The sequence below is a fragment of the Cydia strobilella genome, chromosome 7, assembly GCF_947568885.1.
Source record: "Cydia strobilella chromosome 7, ilCydStro3.1, whole genome shotgun sequence".
NCBI classification, from domain to species: Eukaryota; Metazoa; Arthropoda; class Insecta; order Lepidoptera; family Tortricidae; genus Cydia; species Cydia strobilella.
The window spans coordinates 6,235,842-6,253,416 of NC_086047.1; the positions used below are offsets into that span (position 1 = coordinate 6,235,842).

The 17,575-nt window shown below is 37.2% G+C and overlaps 3 protein-coding genes across 3 annotated transcripts; all 3 read left to right on the plus strand.

Annotated features, from left to right (window-relative positions):
• Positions 1 to 642: 642 nt before the first annotated feature.
• Positions 643 to 5,010, plus strand: LOC134742723 (tetraspanin-15-like). The gene is made up of 5 exons (XM_063675914.1): positions 643 to 763; positions 1,800 to 2,013; positions 2,768 to 2,898; positions 3,871 to 4,024; positions 4,765 to 5,010. Exons 1-5 carry the CDS (start codon positions 651 to 653, stop codon positions 4,990 to 4,992), a joined length of 840 nt encoding a protein of 279 aa, XP_063531984.1. The 5' UTR covers positions 643 to 650; the 3' UTR covers positions 4,993 to 5,010.
• Positions 5,011 to 6,849: 1,839 nt separating this feature from the next.
• On the plus strand, positions 6,850 to 7,566 carry LOC134743014 (large ribosomal subunit protein bL20m). The gene is made up of 2 exons (XM_063676276.1): positions 6,850 to 6,934; positions 7,012 to 7,566. The coding sequence occupies exon 2, from the start codon at positions 7,018 to 7,020 to the stop codon at positions 7,492 to 7,494; it is 477 nt and encodes a 158-aa protein (XP_063532346.1). The 5' UTR covers positions 6,850 to 6,934; positions 7,012 to 7,017; the 3' UTR covers positions 7,495 to 7,566.
• Positions 7,567 to 9,172: 1,606 nt separating this feature from the next.
• LOC134742724 (protein THEM6-like) lies at positions 9,173 to 13,369 on the plus strand. Its single transcript, XM_063675915.1, has 3 exons — positions 9,173 to 9,394; positions 12,076 to 12,290; positions 12,840 to 13,369. The coding sequence occupies exons 1-3, from the start codon at positions 9,253 to 9,255 to the stop codon at positions 13,068 to 13,070; spliced, it is 588 nt and encodes a 195-aa protein (XP_063531985.1). The 5' UTR covers positions 9,173 to 9,252; the 3' UTR covers positions 13,071 to 13,369.
• The last annotated feature ends 4,206 nt before the right edge of the window (positions 13,370 to 17,575 follow it).

Consider the following 17,575-nt stretch of genomic DNA (forward strand, 5'->3'; position numbering starts at 1 on the left):
TAAATTTATTCACTCAACTCTTTTAATATTGATATTCCAGGGTACATCTCCATACCACAAAGGTCCATGCAGGCGTCAGGCTCAATTTTTCTTAGCTCTTACTTTCTTGGCTTATTGGCAATGTGCGTAATGAATGGTGGAGAAACTACAAGCGGTGGTCCATTATATTCAAACACCCTCTTTGTCAGTAGAAAAAGGCCCGAATAAAAAAAATCTATGGGCTTTTCTCTCCTCGCGCTTACATTTTTTAAATTGGCCGCCTTTTTCTAGTGACAAAATGGGTTTAACCACGTTTAACTACGCGTTTACTGCATAATTATACTTATACCGAACTGTAGGGCTAAAGCCCGCTCCAGACTACGCGGCGCGAAGCCGCGAACGCTACCTTACCCCCCCCCCCCTTACCCTTACCCTTATGATGGTCGGTTTTTTATCATCTGTCATCATGCCTGTCACGTTCTAACAAGTTTGCAAGTGCGAAAGTGACGCATGACATGAAGTGATAAAAAACGACCATGATACCGCTCCTGGATTGTGGACTGCGATCAATAATATGACGTAACCCTACTCTACTGCGCTAGCTAGGTGTATCTACGTCCGTGAACCACTGTTATTTGATAGTGCATTTGATTACAGGTCTATCAATAGTTATGGAAATGCTTCATATGGACGTACTTGTCTCGCTATCACTGCTTACTGGGATCGTTATGTTGCCCACGAATTTCTACTTGCTCTACATGATATCTAAAGGGGAAAAAATAGAGTTCAGTATATTTAACTTACCTACACTACTGTAGGAGCCAGCCGTGGTTACAATTTATTTTTTAATAATTTGTTTCTGCTATTACACTATCAACCTTCATGCATCTAACAATAAGGATACTTTTAGGGGGAAATACCGACTGTCAAGGAATATAGGTAGTCATATTTCTCTTACAAAAAATAACTCAAAATCCATAATTACCCTAAATGAATGAAATTGTCTAACAGTACCCTACTCTCGTTTAGCATGGTATTCAATATTAATCCATTGAAGTCTCAAAGTCTGGTACTGAGTTCTAAAGTAGAGTTTGGTCACAATGAAAATGATTCTTTAAACAATATGATAGAAAGGATTAGGATATGTAACAATTTTGATGACCGGTCTGGCCTAGTGGGTAGTGACTAGTGACCCTGCCTGTGAAGCCGATGGTCCTGGGTTCGAATCCCGGTAAGGGCATTTATTTGTGTGATGAACACAGATATTTGTTCCTGACTGCTGAGTCACGGATGTTTTCTATGTATTTAAGTATTTGTACAAGTATTATATATATCGTTGTCTACCCAAAACACAAGCCTTCTTGAGCTTACTCAATTTGTGTAAGAATGTCCCTATAATAAATAAAACCGGCCAAGTGCGAGTCGGACTCGCGCACGAAGGGTTCCGTACCATTACGAAAAAAAACAGGAAAAAAATCACGTTTGTTGTATGGGAGCCCCATTTAAATATTTATATTATTTTATTATTATTTATCTCCACGGGACTTAATCGCGTAAAATAGTTTTAAAATGTACCTCCGACGTTATATTATTTTGTTTTTAGTATTTATTGTTATAGCGGCAACAGAAATACATCATCTGTGAAAATTTCAACTATCTAGCTATCACAGTTCATGAGATACAGCCTGGTGACAGACAGATGGACAGACGGACAGATGGCCGGACAGACGGATAGCGGAGTCTTAGTAATAGGGTCCCGTTTTTACCCTTTGGGTACGGAACCCTAAAAATAAAAAATAAAAAAAATATTTCTGTTACAGTCCTTATTCAAGAGTTTTCTGTTGGGATCTCTGGGTCTGCATGGCAACGATAATTATCATAAGCTTGATAGGTGCCTGTCTTTGCTCGCACAAGATCTATCACTGTAAAGATTGCATCAAAAAAACCATAAGTAAAGCTATGGCAAATTATAGGCAGGACGCTAAATTCAAACACCTTATGGACATTTTACAATGGGGAATCAGGTGTTGTGGGGTATGTAATTTGTACCTAGATTTTACTATATTCACAATAAGATATAAATATTTCTTCAATGTACCTACTTTTGTACATATGACGAGTGTTTACGTATTTGACAATTAATTTATCACAAATCACAGCCATCTAGTTTTAAAAAGTCCTACGACAGTTTGTTCCATAATGTGTAGGGTGAATCGTCAATTACTGGGCACCGGTTAATAACTGGCGACCCTAAACTAAAAATGAATTCTATTCACCTATAAACAGAATTCATGCAGATTTAAAAATGAATTCTATTCACCTATAAACAGAATTAATTTTAGTATAAGGTGTCAATAACTGGCCACCCTCCTACTAGCCACCTTATACTAAAATTAATTCTGTTTATAGGTGAATAGAATTCATTTTTAGTATAAGGTAGCCAGTTACTAAACAGTGGCCAGTAATTGACGAATTACATTATCTTCTTATTCCTTTGTTTTATTTATATGTATAAGTACGTGTAATGTGTATGTACGCGCTGGAAACTTCAAAATTAAATTATAGAATTCTTCAAAGCTGTTTTGGCAAAAATCGAATGCTGCATGATGAGAGAGTAATACAAATATTTAGGTATGTTATGTTGTGAAAATGTTCATATTTCAGTGAATTAAGTAAAAAAAAATACAGCTAACTCGTTGAAAGGCCCAGGTATATTTTTATTATGTGAGTATAATAAATAATTCAATTACTTCAGCGAAGTTTATCGAAATAATGTACCTACTTTCAGCTTGACTCCTATACGGATTGGTTTAGCAAAGACTGGTACGACTTCACACGCGATTACGAATGGGATCCCACTTCTGATACAAAACTACGTTCGAAGGGAGTGGCGCTTGTTACTGACAGTGTTCCTCTCAGGTAAACAAAAGGACCAGCCGCTTTTGAGGGAAGCCAGTGCTGTCAAACTGCTGTAACTTAACAGACAGTCAGACGTATTCTTTAAGTAAACACAGTTGAAACTCGAACACAAAGAATAAAAAATAAAACGAAGGGTACGAAAGTAGGTTTGCGTTGTAGGTATTAACCCACTTAACCCAGGGTTGAAGTTTAAATAACAATTTCTTTGTGGAGCTGTATAACTATTATATTAGTTATAGATGGTAGAATTGGTAGATGATGGGCAGAGTGTAGTGTACCTACGTAGGTAGATCGCGTTATTGGGTTATAACGAAAAATGACAATGACAATACCTAATCGGTTTTAAGCGATTTGAGCTACAGCGCAAAATACATCCATTTACGTTCCCGATTAAATATAAAAATGAACTTTCTACTGGCCCGTTTGAGTTACTCACACTCACTGTATAGTGTATAGGTACAGCTACCTACAACTTAACAGTTTTGAATGATTCAGTACAGTTAGTTTCGGTAAGGTAATCATGGTCCATATCCCCGTCGATATAAATCTACCTACAACTTCCCACCCACTTGGCACCGATGCACCGATTCTCATTTAACTCTCTTTCTGCAATTTTAATTTATTCAATTTATTGCATATTATAGGTACCGTGTACTGTAGGTACTATCGGGGACATTGGCGGTGAACAAGTTCCGAAATATTTTACCTCAATCCTTACGAGCGAGTTAAACTCCGCCTCCCATAGAGATAACCAATGAGGATGCATTTTGGATTCCTTATCTTAGTTTGCAAAGGCCGACCGTCACGAAGACAATGGACGGCAATAAACTTTAACTGAGCTAACCTTTTTTTGTTCAACACCTACATTTTTAAGTGCCATGCTATTGGTCATCACTTTAATTTATGCTATCGCCTGACCGCCTGCAAGACGTTTAAACGATTTTACCTAAACATATTTGAATCATGTTCTAGTTGCTGTAAAACAGGATCGTGCATATCGAACTACTTGACGGAGATGGGAACCTCGTCTATACATTTGTGTGGATGCGCTGAGCAACTCTATGTAACAGTCATGACTGCGCTGGTTATTCAGTTGATTCTTTTTTCTTCCGTTTTTGTAGTTGAGGTACCTACTCTTCTTATATGTATATCTACAGTACCGGCTAAAATATATCGCCTTCAGGTTCTTGCGGCAAACTTTTTTAGGGTTCCGTAGTCAACTAGGAATCCTAAAAAGGTTAACCTGCAGGTTATTAAACTATAAAACGGGACTTAAGTAATTGCGTGTATTAAATTAAGTTTTAACATTTACCTCCGACGTTTCCAGGACGGCGTTGTCTTCGTGGTCTCAGAGAAGACTGGCTAAAGTTGACATCAACATCTTCTAGCCGCGCGAGTTTTTCAAACTACCCGCATTTAATAATGTGTAAAAATCGTGAGTTTGTGAGTGTTTTGGAAACCTGCAGGTGATATATTTTTAGCCGGCACTATACTTATAAAACTTATAAATCTTATAATGTTACACGAATTTACTTGCCCTTCATCAAAAATGTATCTTTTTAATTGCATACCCAGTATGATTTTGAATTTTACTTGGCGTTAAAACGAAAATAGATTTGCCCAAAGGGCACAATATGCTATGTTCGTTCTATTTATAACTTCTATCTATACCTATTATACTATACATAACTCCCTAGCATGACTTGCATTGTTGCGCTCGACTCCATACCATACTTTGAAGTCGCGCTTGAAATATAGAGTCGCGCGGGACAAGTCATGCTAGGGGGTATGTTTCATACGATGACTTCCCTGGGTCCATCCCCGTAGCTTGTACTCACCTAGCTGAATGTCCTTTTGCCTACCTAGCTTTTAGTTTTCATTCTGGCTGTATCCAATGAGAACGAAACCAGCAAACACATCAAAAAAGGCAAAACTCGCGTGTACGATGTAAAGCATCTTCTCAATGTGAACTCCAACTTTGACTCGAGTGGTTCGCTTGAATCGGCCTCGGACGATAGTGATGCTGAAGAATCCGAATCACTCAAGATAGCAGTGGGAGATGTGCCTGATGGATCGGCGCCGGGACTTCCCTAATTTCGTACATAATAAATTTAATAATAATTTCAATTTATTTTCTCTATACGATACCTATTTTTAAAGAAAAGACGGAACCCTCATGGCTTATAGGATCACTCGTGCGTCTGTCTGTCCGTCTGTCACAGCCTATTTTCTCCGAAACTACTGGACCAATTAAGTTGAAATTTGGTACATATATGTAAGTTTTTGACCCAAACACGGACATGTAACGAAAACAAATTAATTTTAAACATGGGGGCCACTTTAAGGGTGGGGGGGGGGGGAGCGGTTAAGTAAATGGGAAAATTAAAAAATAAAGTTTTTCAAACTATATATATCTTGTTAACTATAGTTGGTCTAACCAATTTGTCAGTCAGTAACAACCAGGAAAATTATACTCATCCCTTTCTTTTGGGTGCTAGTACTAGTGTAAGACGAAGATAGTATGATTTTCTCTGTCTATGTTTGAAATGAGACAGTCCTTTGACAAACTATACATATCAAATAAAAGAGCTCATTGTGAGAATCTTAATTTTTTTTGTAATTATAAAATAAATAGTGTAGAAGTTATTTAAGAAAATAGCCAAAAAATTACCATTCCTCCCCTTTTTTAGTTGGTCAGTAAATAAAAACAGAAAAAAAACCATACACCCGTTTCTTTTGGGTGCTGGTAGCTGTAAGACAAATATATAGTTGGTCAAACCAAATTGGCAGTAACTAAGAACAAAAACAACTATACTCATCCTTTTCTTTTGGGTGCTAGTACTAGTGTAAGACAAAGATAGTATGATTCTCTCTGTCTATGTTTGACATGAGACAGTCCTTTGACAAACTATAAGCACTAACTTCTGCCTGCGACTTGGTTTGCGTGGAATGATATCTATCTATAGGTCTGTTTTTTTATTCCGTAGACTAAAATGACGTTTCATGTGTATGAGATGACATTTCTTAGTACCACATGAAATGTCATTTTAGTCTACGGAATAAAAAACAGAATTATAGTTGGTATATATTATAACTATAGTTGGTCAAGCAAATCTTGTCAGTAGAAAAAAGCGCGAAATTCAAATTCTCTAGGACGATATCCCTTCGCGCCTACATTTTTAAAATTTGCCGCCTTTTTCTACTGCGAAGATTTGCTTGACCAGCTATATCTTATACCTTTCTCCGGGCCTCAAGCTATCTCCAGACTTGAGGGCTATCGTTTTTTTGCTCACCAGTTGGCGCCTCTGTTGATGGTGGTCATGTAGTGGTCCAAAAGACTAAAGAACAGCTGTCAGTCATTGAAGTGACAAGTGACATTTGTCATTTCAAACTATGGAAAAGACCACCATCTACACTAGCGCCCCTAGCGGCGAATTCAAACGCGTTAGCCCTCATTGGTTTAGCGGTTTAAGCGTGGAGAAAACAGAGTTATAGTTGGTCAAGCAAATCTTGTCAGTAGAAAAGGCGGTAAATTTAAAAAACGTAGGCGCGAAAGGTTATCGTCCCATAGAGAATTTGAATTTCGCGCCTTTTTCTACTGACGGGATTTGCTTGACCAACTATCTTTTTGCATTTATAATATTAGTAAAGCCTCCTCCACACTCGTGCGCGAATCGCGGCGCAAAGCCGCGTAGTCTGGAGCGCTATAAGGGCCCTCCACACTCATGCGCGAATCACAGCGCGAAGCCGCGAACGCGAGTGTGTAGTCTAGTTCGCTAATCAGTGAAATCGACTCTGTAGTCTGGAGCGAGCTTAAGGAAGTAGACATAGGGATATTAGGGATGCGATGATAACTATCGATTTATTAACAAAAAGTATCGATTTTAAAAACGGCTTTCAACTACAAATGGCTTAAAGAATTCGCATCTAAGCCATAATTATAAAAAAAAAACTGATCTGTCAATGTCGCTATTTTAGGTTATATCTATTTAGCATTTCGTCTTTCTTGATCTGTTTTATTTATCATACAAATAAGGTATATTACAATTTTTTACAGCTAACATATATTTTTTTTAACAAAGATCATTCCTTACGTTTAAATTTTATTCACAGGCTGCAATGGTGTTTCTAACTGTTACAAACTTAATCCGGGTCAGAGGCCCAGATGAATTTTGGCGAAAAAGAAGGATTTTTAGACTAGCTGCTCATTACATCGGTCGACGCAGAAACTGTTATTCCGTCGCTGTGCGTAATGTACACCGAGCGCTAGCATACGCGACTAAGGCCCGAGAGCTAAAGAAGCAAGATATGAAGGACTTGTGGCACACAAGGATCACTGCGGCTTGTGAGCAGCACAACATTACACAGTTTCAGCTTAAAGAGGGTCTTGACCGAGCCAACATTATGTTAGACCGCAAGTCACTCTCCAATTTGGCCTCCTGGGAACCTCGGACTTTTGAATCGCTAGCTGCTGTGGCTAAGGAGAAGTTACGCCTTGATGGATTTGTGGACACGGTTGACAAAGAATACCCAACTGGTATCAACCTTAACCTGAAGGATGTCATGTTAGAGCAATGGTTGAAAGAAAAAAAGTAAATAATTTATATGTATTTAATCTAAATTCTATTTATAAGCGTTTCATTAGGAAATAAACAAAATTAGGTTAACTCTTATGTTTTATTTAAATTGCTAAGTCTCATTTAATCCTTTCTTTAATTGTTTAGTCAATTCATTTTGTTTCTCAAGCATGTATAGGTTTTCTATTTTTCTCCTTTGTTGTCTCTCTACATCCTTCAGTACACCTTCATGCATTTTTTCCCTGAAAAATTAAAAAAGCAAATTAACCTTTTCGACGCTGTGTCAAACACAAAAGCTGTCACTCGGACGCCACATCACTGAAGTGTCAAAACTAAAATTGAACTTTATGCACATGCATGTAGGACTATGTTGGTCTGTGACGGATTAATCGGTCTTTAGCATTGGATCTACGCTGCCGATATATCGGTCATTGGCATCCAAAAGGTTAATACATAGTATCCTTATATTACTAGTTACTAGATTTAGTAATTTTTGAAAAGATAGCAATCTGAACACTTCAATTTTATATAAATAAAATAAATTAATTAAAAAATTAAAAACATGACTGCTGAATTTTAAGCGAACTGAAAAGCTATTGTTTATGGCTACACTGAATTGCACATAACTATAACTTGTTAGTAATTCAGATAAATTGTAGACTGTCCCGCTAGCCATGTGGGAACTTAACAATGTCCACACCTTTGTAGGAAATATTTAAACAGATTTTGTTTTACCTACTCCAGAACAGAGACAGTGTATAATAATTATGTTAGATTGAGAGGCTGTGTTTGAGCACATATGTGGATATGGATGTTCTTTTTAGGGTTCCATACCCAAAGGGTAAAAAAGGGACCCTATTACTAAGACTTCGCTGTCCGTCTGTCTGTCACCAGGCTTTACTTCATTAACCATGATTTTTATACTTATTATAGTTTGCCAAAGGACTGTCTCATTTCAAACATAGACAGAGAGAATCATACTATCTTTGTCTTACACTAGTACTAGCACCCAAAAGAAAAGGATGAGTATAGTTTTTTTTGTTCTTATTTAATGACAATTTGGTTTGACCAACTATACCTGTCTGATTGCTGCTTTATGTGAACATAGCTCACTATGCCCAACGATATTGCGCACGAGAGCCCTAGAACTAGTTTCGAACTAATGGAAGACATTGATTCGGTTGTTTTTACACAATATTCCTAACACTATTTATATCGGTTTCATAGCTGTTAGAAATATCGCTAATCGGTGCTAATATTATTATAAAATATTTATGGAAATAAAATACTTTTTGGAGTTTTCGGTATTTTCACACTTGTCATTCATTGACATTGACAGATGGGGGAAGTATTTCCGTTTAGAATAGGTTCTAAAACTAATCAAACTTTTTAGAATGACGTACGCAATGCGTACGCACTACTTTTGTCGATAATAAATTTTGTATAATAATAATACAAGAACGCGGCTATTTGTGAGTGAGAGAGAAATATTATGCACATACGCACGCAATCGAACTTAGCACAAACCATGGACCGAACCAAGGTCGTGGGTGGTTCGACCGTGTTTAACGTTATAATTTTGATTAACATGAGTTTATATAACTATAAGCAATTATTTCTCTCATTCTATCAAATGCCAAATACAAGCGTGAATCGCGTCACATCCGCGCAGACGACCTTGAGCTTTCATCCGTCAGCTGTTAAAACTGCTAGTGTCAAGGCATGCGTCGCGCGGCAAGCTTGTGTAAATTATAATTGTATTCACTAATCTAGTGAGATGTATAGCGTAATTATAACAATTATTGTTATTTTGCTTCTGGTCTGGGATGTGGGATATTATCTCAGAGCTTATTTAGTCGTTTTATTTGGGAGACTGTTTCAAAGAAGATTCAAGATTAATGAAACCACAGTGCTATACGGTAAGTATTTGAAATATTGTTATAAAATGATAACTGGTGTTTTATAAACTTTTTCACAATATTCTTTCCACAGTATTTGAAGCATTGATAGAAACAAGCGGGTTTTAGGACTTAGGTTACGTCAAGAAAAATCTCTACAACATGTAATGCACCTTATGTACCTCGTAAAAGAATCTCGGACCGAAAAAGAATAGTTTCAGTATATACAAAAACTTAGAAGCCATATTCTCTATCAAATAGTTTACTAGGTTAACCAAGAACAATTACGGTAAAATATTCTACAAGGTACCTAGGTACTTATTGATTTTTCGCACTCAAGGCTCGCCGGAAGAAGTGCGACTGCATAGTACTTGTTACCCATAGGTACTCATAGTAGGTATCTGTGATAATTAGAAAACTCCATTTGTGGAACCGCTTGCATTTTTAAGAGTTGTTAACATTATGATGTAATAGAGTTTGTTATCATTATAAGCATCAGTATGAAGGTTAGTTTGCGCATGCGATTTGCCGCACGCCGTACGCCGCGCCGGTCGTTTTCTCCATTTTCCTGAGTTATGAAACATTATCAAATTAAATACGTATAGGTATTAAGTATTTCATACAGATTACAATGGTACCTTACACCATACAATTTAAATGAATATCTCAGGAGTAATCGTAAATTAGTTCCATTTCGAGCCATATAACTTGTATGAAATGTTAAAGACGCTAACTCCCGTTAGTTGCCTATTTTTACCACCTTATGCGCTGCGATCGCTTTACTTACCCCCACCATGCACTTCGCACGGTTCCTATAGATAAGAGTTTAAATATTGGTGGGCCAGGCCTAGAGCCCATGAATGTCACAATGTAAAGTTTGAAAACTAAGAAAACTTTAACCCAGTTATGTTTTTGTTCGTATAGAACCTCCTCTTTTTTGTAAACTTTGTTAAAAATATCGGCTAAAGTCGTAACCCTGAAGTTCATTTGAAGGAGATAAGAGATGAGACATTTTAGTTTTGGTCACACAAACTCCCTTTCGTGCAGTCGATGTGATTACTAAGTATAAAGCGCCCTACACATTCGTGCGCGAATCGCGGCGCGAAGCCGCGAACGCGAGTCTGGAGTCTAGTTCGCTAATCAGCGAAATCGACTCCACACTCGCCTTCGCGGCTTCGCGCCGCGTAGTCTGGAGCGGACTTACGAACAGTAGGATAGGATCCCCGTTTAAAACACTTCATGTTTAACCGCCTGTAGGTAACTATTTTATTTTTACAGTTTGAAGGGTATATATGAGCATGTAGTATTAAAGGTTATTTATTTAGTTTTTAAATAAAATGTGTTTTAACATCCTATCGCCCATGGTTACGTAATGATAGGGAATTAAAGAGAATGTGGAAGAGTGGTTCAATTGACCCCATAGGTGTGATGATTGAAACACTATGTGGGGACGTTTAAAACACTACAATGTATTCGGCAAAATCAAAGATAGTTTGTTATTTCTAATCCATTTTAAATAACTAATACGGTATTCAATGAACTGAAAACTCAACTGAAATTCGCAAAGAAATTACAAACATTTAACAATTTATAATACAATTTAAATTAAGTCTGAAGATCTTTATCAAAGAAAGTGATACAAAAACAATTGAACGACATTCTTTGTTGTCATTAACCTTTACATATAGCTTAATGAAATGCGTTTTAATGTAACAACAAGATATGACGATAAGGAATTTCAGTAGAAATACGTAATTGTGTTTCATACAAAAGTGGTTGTTAATTAAAACAATGTTTCAATCATGACCATAACAAAAATCACTGTCACTCTTTTTCACAAAGCATGTATTATTTTAAGAAAAAAAGAAATCAATATCAATAATATTAAGGAAGCGGGGTAGAGGAAAACCCAGACGCAGCTTTTTAGATCAAGTGAAAGAAAAAGTAGGGGTCGTGTCGTATCAAAAAGTCAAAGAGCTGGCGCAGGATAGGGAAAGCTGGAAGATACTCCACCGACAAGAGAATAACTCTTAAGTTAATGATGATGATGATCAATATTAATCATAATCAAGTAGGTATTTGTAAGACTTGTGAAAAATTTAACATTATTTTACGTTTAATGTAAAAATGTTAATTATATAATAGGCTATTCTACGTTTTTTATATATATTTATAAACGTAAAAGTGTAGTAAAACCTCAAACTTCTATGAAATTATGACGTATATATAACACTTGCACTGCGTATGCCATCAAAATCGTTGCAGACTTTCCTTGGTCTAACTCTAATAGATTACGTTGCTGAACGATTTTTGACCGAGACTTTTTTACCTGTTTATCATCATCAGTAGGTATTTATGGAAGTAGTTATCATTTGGCAAGGAACTATATGTCGGTAAACCACGGCTGCTTATGAGGCGTTTGTGAGTTTTTGCACATCTACTTGCAGCTTTTTCAGTTTACCAAAAAAAAATAGGTAGGTAGGTACATAACATACCCATTAGGTACGCGTAGTAGGTAGACCGACCCTTTTAGACCCTTTAACTGCTGAGCTAATCTCTACTGACTCTTCTCAAAAATATGCCAAGATCTAGTAAAACCCGCGCTCTACAAATTCTGATATTTGCGTACACTACCTACTATTCACATGACTAATAGTACTAAGCATGTTACTGGCATTATATATTGCGAACATTCTTTCCAGGTATCTGCACCACTCGAGACGTGGACATATTCTTCACGCACATGAACAACGCGCGTTTCCTGCGAGCACTGGACTTCTCGCGCATCCACTTCTATGACCGCACGGGGCTCTACGAGAAGCTCGCGGCAGTCAAAGGCGCGGCCCTGATGGGCGCTAGTACTATACGCTACAGGAGGCCGCTTGACATATTCAACCTTTACAAAATAGAGACCAAGGTGATATTTTACTTCACTAATCTTAAAATATCAGGGGGTCGATGTTCGATTGTCATCTAGCCTAGATGACAATCGACTAGATGACAATCGAACATCGACAAACGCCAAACAAAAAGTAAAAATGTGTTGACAGATACTACGAAAATTAATTATTTCCATACATTATTTAAGTTTCCATTGGGGTTTTCTACCAACAATTGTCATGACTGAGCCCCAGGTCTGTCGAGTTCGTTAGCGCATTGTTTAATTCTCACCATTCAGAGTGCTAATACCTCTTAGGTCCACTTCTACGACATTCTATGTCAAATATGAATATGCAGCCTCAATTTGACAAAAGTTATTTACATTTACACAATAGATATCTAATTGACCCCGTCTTCTCGCCACCTACAATATTATGTATTGGATACAATCATACCATAAAAAAACAAGAACTTACTTTCAGCAACTATCATAGGGTTTCAAAAGTTTTTCTTAATTCTCAAAAAATATTTTTTTGATGTATTTTTACGTATTTAGGAAATGATACATAATTACATAAACTTACAGATGTTATGCTGGGACGAAAAGACGATCTTCCTCGAGCACAAGTTCATCACGATAAAGGACAACTTTGTGCGCGCTATAGTTCTTTCACGGACGCACATAGTAGGTCTCGACCTACCGACGGCCATGGCGAACGTCCCTGAAGCACACAACATGAAAACCTTTCCAGAGGAGGTGGTCCAGTGGCAGCAGTGCTTGGAGACTGCGAGCGCTAGGCTTAGGAAGAAGGATTAAAGTAGGTACCTAATGCTAAAGACTGATGCATTTATCTGAATTGGGTTTGGGCTGGGCCACCTTTGTGACACGGAGTCGTTACGCCGGACGAAAGTTAAAGCTGATTCTGCGACTATAAAATGTAATCAGCCAGTCACTTATAGAGCGACCATTTAATAAAAAATGTCCGGCCATGAAAAGGCGGTATTAATGGAAGGAATTTATGCTTATTTAATTGTAATTGTTTGGCAAGGTACTTAATATTGTTTATGTGTGACTAATTGGTTATGTGTAAAATAGGCATTCCCGTCCCGAATTCCCAATATATCACCGGCTTAGATACGTATTAAGAAGAAAAAGCCTTTGTCTCTAGCAATTGAAGCCAAATAGGGGCTAGTCGGATAAGAAAAGCAATCTTGATTTGTTTGTCTTTAGCTTTAAGCTAAGACTGCTAGATAAAGGAAAACATTAGACAAGGAACATAAGTAGTTGTTACCGTGCTTACTTTGAACATTTGCAGATGATTTCTTGTTCGAATTAAAAAGTCGAAGACTTTGGTCGGTGCCTTCTGTGGTTACCTAATGAATGATTGTTGAACCAATGAAATTGGGTACTGCAAAGTTAGTGTGATAATGAACAAAACAAAATATATGTTAAAATGTGAGTTACTGTTTTGGAAATTGACGGGCCCGCATTTCACGTGATTGATTTATTACTCTATTGTCAAACAGAGGAGTACCTATTCAGATTTTAAAAACATTGTTGAGGCTTACTCCTTTCTATAGGTAATGCAGGGATGCCTAAGTGGATCTTCAATGAAGGCTTGTTATTTAAACTTGTGTACAAAGATTTATTTGTAAATTATAATTAAATTAAATACAGTACAACTCGAGTTTGTCGTTCAATATATTTTGGAAGATTGCCGTTGGCTGGTGTCGGCGGACGTTATATACGCATCCGATCGTTGCCGATCTTCGAATTTCGGACGCAATCGGCCGTTCCGTGACGTCATTAAAAATGCGTTCTGAATAATTATGATCTCGATTCGAAATTCCTCTTAGTGTATATCGCTGTCTACTATACTAGGTAATATATTGGTATTGGTGCAAGAGGTCTGGGCTGAGGTTAACATGAAATGTATGTTAATTCTGCACGCGATACAGTAAATGATGATAACATTGATATATTATGATATCTGTCTCACCCACGTGAGTAGGTAATTCACAATCCCTGTACTACCTGGTGGAACATGTCCCTCTCAAGAAGGTTAAGGATATTTATTTTGACTTGGGAATAGACGGGCTACAATAGCACTTATAGGTAAATTATATTTGCTTTAAATGGGTCTCAGTGTTACCAAGTGACTATATACATATATATAAACGTATTATTTGTACAGTCATATTATTTGAATATTGCACATTCTATTATATAGTCTGTCAAACAACTTTGTCAGTAGAAAAAGGTGCGAAATAAAAAAATTCTATTTAAATTAGTCGCTTTTTTCTATTAACGGAAATGGCTTGACAGACTATATTTATTGACACGATTTTTACACAAACGTTTCTAAGGCTTTTAATTAATACAGCTTGAAGACATGAATTAGGCTAAATATAAGAATTCAACTATCCGTATGTTGTTCTTTCGGTAGTAAGCGTTCGATACTTACCTTTACCTCAGCACATATACCTATACATGTGTCAAAAATCACTTTACAAACTGTGAGATTTAAAATTTACATCCGAGCCAGTTAATTAAAAATTGATTTTATAAAGGTAAAAATACTTCTTAAAGATAAAATTGAATTTTTTATACGTACCTAATACGTACATTTCAGATTTTGTTACGCAGTACATTTCAGCTACGTACCTATCACAATATTCACAATCACAAGTATACTTCAAGTAGGTAATTAATTTATTATTGCGTCTTGTATTTAGTTAATTTAGTTATAGCATTAAATAATTATCTTAGAATTACATTAAGTATTATTAAGTAGGTGTTTTGTCTCACAACAGTTTAAATTCGATTATATACATTAAGTACTTATGTACTCCAAGTACCTGCTAATGCTTTGATTTAGAGCAGGGGTCGGCAACCTTTTAGCAGCCAAGGGCCACATAGCGGTTAGCAATATTGCAGCGGGCCGCACACTGTTAATAATTCGTGAATTTATTAGACATTGGCGTTTGTCAAAAAGTACTACTTTTAATATACATTTTTATGCAAAGAGTGCCGAAATTCAGAGCGCGCTTCGCCCGCTCTTACATGCAGGGCGCCTGCGGCGCCCCTCACACTTAAAAGTCGGGCTAAGCCCGACATTCAGCTCTTACATACACAGGGCGCCCCTCACAATTATTCATCTTACATGAAGGGCTGCTGCGGCGTCCCTCACAGTTATTCAGCGCGCGATGCGCGCTCTTACATGCAGGGCGCCTGCGGCGCCCCTCACACTTAAAGGTCGGGCGAAACCCGACATTTTTGCGAGCTCTTACATTGCGATAGGCAGACACTCACATTGGCACGTCTCACATTTAATGTAGATCTTGTGATAATGGGTCCCAACTCCAAAAAAATTAAATTGAAATGAAAGACTTTTCTTTTTCACTCGAACAGTTTAGTGACGTAGGACTGATGTAACCTGGAGGCTCGCGGGCCGCATGCGGCCCGCGGGCCGCCGGTTGCCGACCCCTAATTTAGAGTATAGGTAGGTAGGGGAAGTATTCCAATGCGTTACGAATAAAAATCTATATTACAGTTTCGTCTATTAATGAGTTGTATGAATAACTGAGTGCGTGTAATAACAACTTTTTTAGCAAATATTGTATCATGCAATTCTGAACCACTTTAAATTTATAAGATTTCTTAATTTGGTCACTATGGGGTTTAAAGTAATAATGGGCTAAAAACATTTGAATCTCACGGGAAGTAGAATCGATTGAAATCGCCCAAAAAAATAATGCTTGTAGTTAATTACGAGTACCTAGTTCTAGTATGAAGACTGGCAATCAGTGGTGACAACCAACTTATTTCTGATACCTATGTATATTTATATCACGAGATAGTCTTGCATTTTTTTGTACCGTTTGTATTAGTAAATTGTAAGTCGTCATTAGAGCGTTTTCACATTGTTCGATCCGATATCGGATGTAGGATCCTACATACACGTAGTCAGGCCGCAGGGGTGCGCCCGGGCGGTGTCTTTAGCGGTCACGCACACTAACAAGCATTATGCCTACACATACGCACACAAACAAATATTATCGGTCCGACAGCTGACGGGGGGCTCCGACGTGACTGAATTTATCTCCGCCTCTCAGATTTCGGATGTCAGAAGGCACCTATGACAAAAACAGCTGCAGGAGAGTGCCATTGGCATTAAGCCCGCCTTTTTTGCGTTATTTATCGTTTTTTAGTACTAATGATTTATTTAATGCATAAATAAATACAGAGAAACACATTTAGTCTACCTTCCGACATCCGATATCTGATCGGACAATGTGAAAATGCTCTTATCAGTGACCGTCTGACCGTTAATCTGTTGGTGACTTCGTGACAGAGCAATAAGTTTTCAGTACTTAGTTACAGCCAATTTCAATTAAAATGATTTGTAATGTCTAGTGGCTGCCACAAAATTGCCACCGATAACGATCACTGGTTCACACATATTTTGCTCTCTCGAGTATTTAATATGTCATTTGTTTCATGTTTTTTATGTTACTATTAAGCAGTATTAGATGTAATGGCAATGGCTTATGCGGAATTTAATGAAGTATCATGGTTAATTGTCTCGTTCTATTTATTGTACAATGATATGTACTTATGATGATTGTTTTTTTAATAAACCACTTAAATTATAGTAGTTTCTTATTTTTGGGCTCTTAAATATTTATTAAGGTACATATATATTACTTCGCAAAGACCGGCCTTACGAGCACTACGAATGGGGCCGATACATTGGGGTCAAAATCGCATTTAGTTACACCAGCGGGAACATATATGTCTATGGTTCCCCTGTATAATCTATCCCTGTCTGACGTCATTAATAAGTTAATAAATTTAGTCATCGCCTCCCAATAAGGTCCAATTTTTATATCTTGGAAACTTTGCGTCTTAGCGACATGACTAATTAGACAAACCGAAAGCTGATTTTTGCTACAAGTTTAACCTAGTCATGTTTTTCGATATCTTGAATAATTTTCGGGATATCCTCTTTTGAAAGTTTATTTGGGGCTCTCCATTTTATCTTGACTTCTACATCAGTGAAGCTACTAGGCCATGTTTGGATCCAGCACCCCCGCTTTAGACGAAAAAGATACCAAACACGGCCTAGCAATTCTAACCTTACTTTTTTTAAATTAATTAGCTTTATTGTCATGCAAGTTGAACCTGCCTGATGGTTATTTTATTAAAATAATCATATGGCGCAAGTAAAAAAGCAATCTTTCTTTGTTTGGTAAGTTAGAAAACTCTAAACGAACAAACAGTTTTTACCTGTTTTCTTTTTGTAGGAAGTAAAAGAAAAG

Coding starts and splice junctions, on each gene's coding strand:
- LOC134742723 (XM_063675914.1), top strand. CDS start 651: ATGGAAATGCTTCATATGGACGTACTTGTCTCGCTATCACTGCTTACT. Junction 2,014..2,767: donor GGGGAATCAGGTGTTGTGGG/GTATGTAATTTG, acceptor ACCTACTTTCAG/CTTGACTCCTATACGGATTG. Junction 2,899..3,870: donor ACTGACAGTGTTCCTCTCAG/GTAAACAAAAGG, acceptor ATCATGTTCTAG/TTGCTGTAAAACAGGATCGT.
- LOC134743014 (XM_063676276.1), top strand. CDS start 7,018: ATGGTGTTTCTAACTGTTACAAACTTAATCCGGGTCAGAGGCCCAGAT.
- LOC134742724 (XM_063675915.1), top strand. CDS start 9,253: ATGTATAGCGTAATTATAACAATTATTGTTATTTTGCTTCTGGTCTGG. Junction 9,395..12,075: donor TGAAACCACAGTGCTATACG/GTAAGTATTTGA, acceptor CATTCTTTCCAG/GTATCTGCACCACTCGAGAC. Junction 12,291..12,839: donor TTTACAAAATAGAGACCAAG/GTGATATTTTAC, acceptor ATAAACTTACAG/ATGTTATGCTGGGACGAAAA.